Source organism: Lepus europaeus, chromosome 12 (genome assembly GCF_033115175.1).
Source record: "Lepus europaeus isolate LE1 chromosome 12, mLepTim1.pri, whole genome shotgun sequence".
Lineage (NCBI taxonomy): Eukaryota > Metazoa > Chordata > Mammalia > Lagomorpha > Leporidae > Lepus > Lepus europaeus.
Genome location: NC_084838.1, coordinates 20,238,877 through 20,247,428, shown reverse-complemented (window position 1 = coordinate 20,247,428; position 8,552 = coordinate 20,238,877). Strand labels below are relative to the sequence as shown.

Here is an 8,552-nt window from a genome sequence, read left to right as displayed (position 1 = left end):
TCTCCTGGCCTGATCAAAACAAGCAAAGCCAATCCCATTTTCCACAAACGTCCTTGGCATTGTGATTTGCACAACCAATGTCATGTACAGAAGATAGTTCTGGGGACAGCGCTATGACGTAGTGTGCTAAGCCTCTGCCCATGGTGCCAGCATCCCATATGGGCACCGGTTCCTGTCCTGGCTGCTCCACTTCCAATCCAGCTCTTTGTATGGCCTGGGAAGGCAGGAGAAGATGATCCAAGTCCTTGGGCCCCTGCACCGTTGTGGGAGACCCAGAAGCAGCTCCTGGCTCCAGGCTTTGGATCAGCGCAGCTCCGGCCATTGCGGCCATTTGGGGAGTGAACCAGCGGATGGAAGACCTTCCTCTCTGTCTGTAACTCTGCCTCTCAAATAAATAAATAGTGTCTCTTTAAGAAAAAAAAAAAAGTTCTACCACATTCTACCACCTATGCTCTCCACTTCTGGGCCATGCTGGGTTACTCACTCCCCCGCCCCATGCTTCAGCTTCCCCTCCCTCCACTTTATGCCTCCAATGACAATGAGCCATCAGAACATGGGGTTTAGAGAGTTTTCAGCGTGTTTTTATTTGGACTCGAGTCACTCTGCCCGGCCTGCCGCAGCGCCCTGGGACAGCCACCAGCCACCCCCGGCTTGCAGACCAGCTGTCAATTGGAGGGAAGCAGCTCCTCGTCCCCTGTGGACACAGAGAGACTGGGGGAGTGGGTCTGTGGGTGGGGATCCTCGGGGCATGGGGAGGAGCAGCTGAGCATGAAACAGGTGCTTGCTGAGTGGCGTCTGCCCAGGGTCCTGCCCGGAACGGCCTGATGTTTCTCCTCCGCTTCTGACTCACCCGAGGTGCCATTTCCCAGTGGGAAAAGCAAGTCCCAGAAATCCAAAGGCTGCTGCTCCCTGCCACGCAGTTATTGTCATTCCCGCACCACGACTGTGAGTAGCAGCAGCTGTAGCTGCTGTTAGCTGAGTCCCAACTCTGGGCCAGGGACTGTACATGGCCCCATTTTACAAGGGAGAACATCAAGGCTCCAGCTGGCACTTGTGCCATGTGGCAGCACCAGAACTGTAGCCCAGCTCTGCCCTGCCCCCCCAGCCTGCCCTGCTCACTCTCTGCCGGCGCCTGCCTAGCATCCCCCCAGCTGGGTAAAGCCCCAGGCTTGGCCCCATTTCACAGATGGAAAGCTAAGGCTCCGAGAATGGATGGGCTGCTCACTGAGCACACAGAGTCAGAACCCAGAGCTGCAGACCCCCGCCTCCTACCAGGGTTTCCCCTGGCCCCAGCTCCTGACACCCCCAACCCAGCGCAGCACCCCATGGGCCCCCTACCGTCACCAGGCTTCCCGCAGTACTCCTTGCACTCCTTCTCCGAGTAAAACTTGTTGCCGTTGCCTTGGCAACCACCATAGTTGAAGAGGACACACTTCCCCTGGACGGCATCAAATGCCCAGAGAGGGAAAATGCCGCGGCATGGGCCGGGGACTATGGGCAGGCTGCAGGCAGCTATGGGAGGGAAGAGGCACGGAGCGTTAGGGTCATCTTGCCACTACTGGCCTGGCACGTGCAGGGGACCCCTGAGCCAGGCCACCCTACCCATCTGCCAGGGACACCTGCCCCCTGCTTTACGCCTTGGGAAACTGAGGCCCACAGAGAGAAGTGACCCGGCCAGTTACACTCTATAAGTCCGCCGTGGGTGTGTGCCGGCTTAGCCTGCAGGTGGCCAGCCGACCCGGTGTGGGGGGCGGGGGCTCACCCACGGTCCGGCAGGTCTGCAGACACTCCTTCTCCGATACAAAGTTGTTGCCATTGCCCAGGCAGCCGCCGTAGTTGAAGGTTTCGCAGGCCATGGACGAGCCGTTGTAGAAATACCTCTCGAAGAGTCCCAGGCAGGGGCCCTCAGAGTAGCCCAGCTGGCAGGAGTCTGGGGAGGCAGAGCTGCACTTACTAAACACACGCTGTGCACCTGCCACCAGGTGGGGCGCTTCCGCCTCCTCTCCTGGAGCTGCCGCCCCTACGCCAAGCGCACGGGCTGCCAACTCATCTTAGAAGCCGACTCTCAGAGACATACAGGGGCTTGCCCAGCGTGGCACAGAGCCAAGACGCCAAGTCCTGGATGCTGGACTCTAAAACCAAGGATAGCTGCCAGCAATGCCCCGGCCCAGGCCCACTGTCCTCTGTGCTGTCTTGTCTACACAAAGGCTGCAGTACTAGTAGTTGGTCCCATGTGCCCCAGCACCCCAACAGCCAACCTGGCCTCTTCACTGAGGTCCCACCCCCATGCCTCCTCTTTCCCTTGAATGCCCTTCCTGCATGAACCCTACCTGGATTGCTGGATACTGCATGAGTTCCCCTTCCTCCAGGAAGCCTTCCTTGATCTCCTTACCTTTCTGTCCCCTGAGCCCCCCAGCCCTTCATCTGGCCCTCCCTTTTGGGTGCATCACTTTCGTCCTTGGCTGCCTCCCCTACTGGAGCAGAAGGTCCCCGCAGGAAGATGCAGGTGGCCTGTCCTTGTGACCCAGCACAGGGCAGAGTGGGTTCCCTGGTTGCTGACTGAATTGCAGAGTGAGTGGCTCATGAGCACTGGGAGCTACACAGAGCAAGCCCATGTCCTACCCATCTGCTCCTGCCAGCCCAGCCCAGTGGGCTGTGATCCCATTGTACAGCTGAGGAAACCAAGGCTCGACGGCCACATGGTCGAACATTCAGGGAAGGAACTCGCTTCTCACCTTGGAGCTATCGTAGAACCACACTTAAACTGCTGTCTTTTCCCTCCCACACCCCCTGGCTCAGTGCAAGGTGCTTGGTGTGCCAAGTTCCTGCCCCGCCCTTGACCCTGGCAGAGAGAGAGCAACTGCGTAGTGCTGAGCGGGGCCGGCGCTAGCCAGCCCAGGGCCCTCCTCTCCAGAGCCGGGAGCAAGGAGAAGGCAATGAGAGGCAGGTGCCCGTTAACCTTCTTTCTTGTTCATCTCCATCACCAGTCGCCCGGTCCCAGATCCTTCCTCTTCTTGGGGGAGCACAGCCCGGCGGGTTCTCTGGGGGCAAGAAGGAGATGCGGCGGCTGGAGAGACCTGGCCCCACGGCTCACCTCCACCTGGAGCCCCGCCTACAACCTGGCTGCTTTGGGAATCCGGCTGCAGCCACCAGGCGGGTTAATAGACATGTTCCCCAGGGGCACCCCCAGACTGGACATTGCAGATTTCTGGTGGGAAGTGAAAATCAGACACATCTAATTCTTTTTGCTCTGAACCTTTTGAAGTTCTGTGTGTGTGTGTGTGTGTGTGTGTGGAGAGAGAGGGAGCAAGAGAGAGAGAGAGAGAGAGATACACACATCGGGAGAATAAATTAGGACCTATCACTTACAAACAACCAGGACAACCACGAGCAAAAGGCAGAAAAGTGGAAGGCAAGAGTAGGGCCACTCAGAAAACCAGAAGGGATCATAGGAAAGGACTTGGTTTGAGGAGCTGCTGGTTCTGTTTGCTTTCTGGCTTGTTTGTTTATCTGAGAGACTGAGATCGATCTCCCGGTTCACTCCCCCTGGTTGCCCAGAGGCTGAAGCTGGGAGCCAGGAACTCAATCCAGGCCTTGAGCCGTTCGCTACCGCCTCCCAGGGCCTGGCCTAGCGAGAAGCTGAAATCGGGAGCCCAGCTAGGAACGGAGCTGATTCCTGCGTCACGGAGTTCCAGCACAACCCAGGTCAACGTGATCTTGCCATTTCACAGATAAGAAAATTGAGGTCCAGACTGGATGGCAACTTAACGGCAGTGGCCGAACCAGGACTGAGCCCAGGTGGAGCTGACTCCATGCCCACCACTCACTGCCTTCGCTCAGCCTCCTGGAAGCCTCTGCCCCGACCACAGCAGGAACTAAGCCACTCGGCGGTGCAGTGCCTGGGGGAGGCTGGGCTGGGGCCGCGGTACTCACCGACACGGGGGCGGGCTTTGGTTCCTGCTGCCCAGGCACACATTCCCCTAGGCCAGAGGTCAGGAGAGAGGAGTGAATTAGAGCCTCTGTCTGCCTGCCATGTCTCAGCAGCAGCCCCTCGCGGGCTGGTACGGTGCTGGCGCCCCCGCCACTGCTTCATCTCGGGGGCTTAGGAGGGAGGGGTTATGACGCCCATTTCACAGATGTGGGCAATGAGGCACTGAGAGGCTGACAAGCCAGCAGCAGAGAAACTGAAAACCCAGGTGCTCTGAGTCGGGAGCCTGTGCTCTTAACGCCCACCTGTTGCCTCCTAAGAGGTGCCCGTGGCTTTGAAACGCCCCCACTGAGACACACGCAGCAGAGAGTCCCTGCTCTGCCAGGTACCTGCTGAGCCTGGAGCACAGCTCTATTCATCCCAGAGGGTCACAGGAGGGCTGCGGGGGCAGGGCAGGGCGGGGACCCGGGGTGGGGCAGGGACACCGCTCACCTCTGTCGATCGTGGTGAAGATGGAGTTCTCGGGGATCCCCACCCCGAGGGCCACCTCCCTGAACTCCTGCAGGAGACTCTCCCTCAGCTGCGGCTCCCGCCCTGCACGGGGGAAGCAGAGGAGTCACCTGGAGCCGCTGGGGCCGGGTGGGCAGGGCCCAGGGGTTTTCAGTTAGGGGAAGGTGGAGAGCCACTGACCTAGGGCGCCACCCTGAAGACAGGTACCCAGGGAGGAAGAGTGTCCCTCCAGGGTCGCCCCCAGTTTTCCTGACCCTACCCACCCAGAGCTCTTTTCAGGACCTTGGGTTCCCCGGGTCTGGAAATTGACCGAACCAAAGAAGATTTTGTCTCGCGTGGGAGACTGGGCTCCAGCCCCAGGGAGGGGAAGCACGTGCCCTTCCCTCCTCATCAGCTGTGCTTGTGCGTCGGCACCCCACTCGGGCCCTGAGTCACGGGCCTCTTGCACCCCCCACCCAGCCCAGCAGGCTGCCGTACCATAGAGCTTGGCGGTGATGGTGGGGCCATGGCGGCGGCTGAATTTCTTGGTGAGAAAAATGGCATACTCATCGTAGTTGGTGTGCACCACGTAGGACTCCATGGTTAAGTTCCATTCTGTGGGAGATGCAGAGCAGCCGCAGGGGGCGTGGTTAGAGGCCCAGCGCCTGTTCACCTGCACACCCCATCTCCAGCCAGCTGTCTGCGCCCAGGCCTGCCTCTGTCCATCTTCAGTCTGTCTCTGTCTGCCCTCTCTCCTCCATACATTCCTCCTGGCTCTGTCCACCTACCCTCTGCCGACATCCATCCGTGAATCCTTCCTGCCTCCCTCTCTAACGCCATCCATGTGGGAATTAGAGAACTGTTGGAGGAGCTCACTTGTCTGCCACACATACATAGAGCCATTCACCAATCCTTTGGTCATTCACTCATACAGTTGTCCATCCACCCAGCTACCGCACACCCATCTGTTCACACGGCGCACACTCAGAACACAGCTGCTGAGCTCATGAAGAAGTTCACGGCCAAATCCTCATCACTCAGCAGCGTGCACAGGACACCAAGACTGGAATTTTGTTCTCGGCACCCAGCACCATCGCCCTATGCTGGGGGCGTGCATGGCAGGGGGGAGAGGAAGAGGAAGAGGAGGAAAGGGGGAAGGGGTAGGGGGAGGAATTTGGAGGAAGAAGGCTCAGCTGAGTAGGAGGCAAGGTTATGGGCGGAGAGAGCGTGGAGGTGGGAAGAGAACGAGATGGGGCATCAGGGTGCTTCAGAGCGAAGCAGAGCGCGGCAGGTGCGCCTCGCGCTGCACTCACTGGCTTTGTGGTACAGGAACTTCCCGTCAGTGTCCGTTTTCTCATAGGCCCCGGAGATCTCCTCACAGACGCCCCTCCTGCAAACGAGCCAATCCTAAGGGAGGCAACTCCAGCGAGCCCGAGACCCTGCCACCTGGCTGTCCCGCGGGGCTCCTGCCATGGGATTCCAAGGCCCTTGTTGTTGTTGCTTAGTTTGGAGATTAACAATCACAGGTGTCTTCTTCAAGCTTCCCACCAGCTCTGGGAGGCTCTCATTGAACAAGCCAGGGAACAGAGGACAAGGGGAAAGGGACTCAGCCCCACATCCTCCTGGCCCAGCCGGCGCTCCGAGCACTAACCCTAAGGCAGTCTGCACATATGCCGCGGCATGGGGGAGCCAGAGGACGAACGGAGGCATCGACTCCTTCCCTAGTCTATGACTCTCCTTCCCCAGGCTCCCCATCCATAAGGTGGGGACAGCGTAGTTTGCCCCCGACATGGCTGTGACGATGTCATGGGTGACACAGAGTTGGCTAAGACTGCGTGTCTGCTAGCTGGGGTTGTGTGAACATGTGCTGGGCAGCCTCCAGGGTACAGAGGAGAGCAAGACCGACCTCACCCCTGCATGCAGCTGCCAGCCACTTGGGGCGTGCTGGCAGGAGGCAGAGCAGCCAGTGGGGCAAGTGCCGTGGACAGGCATCAGCAGGTCTCTGAGGACCTGGGACCTGAGCCTGGAGGTCAGGGAGGGCTTCTTGGAGGAAGTGATACAGAATCAAAGTCCCACAGGACCCCTTCTATTAGCCCAGGGAGGTGGGGAGAGGTGTTCTCAATGGAAGGACCATCAGGTGCAAAGGCCCAGAGGGCAGAGAGTGCCAGGAGCTGAAGAGGATCTCTGTGGGTGAGACGCAGAGAGCTGTGAGCACTGAGGGGGTGGGGGGAGGTTGAACCTCACTCCTGGGGGCAGCGGGGAGCTATGGAAGGGTCTTGGGCGGGTTGAAGGGTTCACAACGCCTTTCTGGGTAGAGAGTGGACAGGCTGAGAGGTTCGCGATTACAGGTGGGTGGGGAATGGAGGTTGCTGTAGATGGGCGGGAAGGACGGGGAGGTGGCTTAGGGCAGGGGTGGCAGGTGAGGGGTGGGGTAGAAGGGAGCAGGTTGGAGAGAGTTAGGAGGGAACGGGCGCAGCAGGGGACAGAGGGGCTCGAGGATGCCCTTGGCCCTTGTTGCCCCCCTGGGCTGGAGGGGTGCCTGTGGTCTGCCACACCCACAGAGAGGGGTGGGGAGGGTGCTGGCAGTGGGGAGCTCTGTATAAGGTGGCCGGACAGGGCAGGCCACTGGGGCCCCACACTCACCGCCAGTGCGTGCTGGTCATGCTGATCTCCGTCTCGCTCGTCCCCTCTCCCAGCACCAGCGTGCTCATGGCCATCCTGTCCTTGATCCTCTTCAGCCACGGGCAGGTGGAACCCACAGCCAGGTTGTACCATTTCCCGTAGATCTGGGAGGCGGCCACAAACGCTGGGGAGGTCAGATGTGCCCTTCCCTCCTCACATCACTTGTCCCTTCAGGGACGGGGGTCTGCGGCTATGGGTGGAGGCGCAGCCCCTGTAGCACGCTGGGGAAGGAGTTGGGCAAAGGGGCTCCCCACCCTGCCCTGCAGAAGCCCTTACTCCACCGAGACGCGGGAGCCCCCCGTACTGCCCGCACGGACAGGGTCTACACCGCCCTGCTCCCAGGTCAGCGCCACAGCCACCTGAGAGCCAGAGCCGTGTCACTCCCTCCGTGACAGGAACTCATCACTTTGCAAAGCGCCTCAGAGCTCTGTGTGAGGAAGACTCAGGGCGTGGGGGGTGTGACAGAGACCTCAGCTTCCTGAGGCTGGGGCCGGACGCCTCCTCACTGCCCCCCCCCCCCGCCCTGCGCCACCTGCTGCTCCTGCTGCTCTCTGCCCACGACCCTTCCTTGTCCCTCAAAGCAAGAATGCCCATGGGACGTCACAACTACCGATGCGGAGCTGGAGTCGCAGGAGCGCAAGGGCTGGCTCAAGGTCATCTCAGGGCTCAGGGGCAAGCCCTAGGACACACACGCACACACACACAGAATGCTGTCCTTGCCCACCCCAGGCCACAGCAGTTCCTGTGCCCTCAGCCTCCGGATCCCACCAGCCCCTGGCCCATGGCCTGCTTGTCCTCCTCCCAGAATCCCCTGTGCCCTGCTACAAAGCCAGAGGGCTCGTGCCCGCCTGTGCCACGGCCAGGCTTGTGAGGGCAGAGGCCCCAGGATGAGCTGGGCTGGGCTGAGAGCATCGGTAGGGAGCTGGGCGGGGACAGCAGATGTTAGGGTCTCACGGGATCATGTTTGACCCTTGGAGCCAGCGAGCCCAGGAGGGGGGGTGATAATCAAGGAAGACAGTCCCAAAGAATGGTGATGGGAAGAGTTGTCACCTCCAAGTCTCCCAGGAGTCCCAGGGGTCCCTCAGCCCAGGGCCCCTGGGGACTGAGTCCCAGATGGGGAGGCGGAGGCCCAGAGACGGGCAGGGCTTGCCCAACAAGGACCAGCAGCCGGGACACCCAGCGCAGCACCCAGGAGCCAGCCTTACCCGAGAGAGCTCGAAATTCTCCTGCACTTGGATGTCGTCCGGCAGGGTGGGCACGGGGTCGGCCCTCACCGCCAGGCAGGCCGCCGCCAGCAGCAGCAGGGCCCCGGGAGTCGGCATGGCTCTGGGCTTCGGTGCCTCGGCTGTCTGAGAGGCTGGGACTGCAGACAGAGGGGCTGCGACCTCCCTGCCCCGGGGACAGCTGTGAACCGAGGCTGGGGCAGAGGCCGGTGGCTTGTAAGTGGCCTTGG

The 8,552-nt window shown here is 60.6% G+C and overlaps 1 protein-coding gene across 1 annotated transcript; it reads right to left on the bottom strand.

Moving 5' to 3' along the window:
* Window positions 1–559: 559 nt before the first annotated feature.
* Window positions 560–8,528, bottom strand: AMBP (alpha-1-microglobulin/bikunin precursor). The gene is made up of 10 exons (XM_062207708.1): window positions 8,305–8,528; window positions 7,061–7,203; window positions 5,731–5,807; window positions 4,916–5,032; window positions 4,421–4,522; window positions 3,934–3,980; window positions 2,960–3,041; window positions 1,763–1,930; window positions 1,339–1,512; window positions 560–694 (listed from the first exon to the last, which is right to left on the bottom strand). Exons 1-10 carry the CDS (start codon window positions 8,419–8,421, stop codon window positions 666–668), a joined length of 1,056 nt encoding a protein of 351 aa, XP_062063692.1. The 5' UTR covers window positions 8,422–8,528; the 3' UTR covers window positions 560–665.
* Window positions 8,529–8,552: the final 24 nt, after the last annotated feature.

Coding starts and splice junctions, on each gene's coding strand:
- AMBP (XM_062207708.1), bottom strand. CDS start 8,421: ATGCCGACTCCCGGGGCCCTGCTGCTGCTGGCGGCGGCCTGCCTGGCG. Junction 1,931..2,959: donor GGAGATGAACAAGAAAGAAG/GTTAACGGGCAC, acceptor CTGCCTCCCCAG/ACTCCTGCCAGCTGGGCTAC. Junction 695..1,338: donor CTGCGGGAAGCCTGGTGACG/GTAGGGGGCCCA, acceptor CTGTGTCCACAG/GGGACGAGGAGCTGCTTCCC.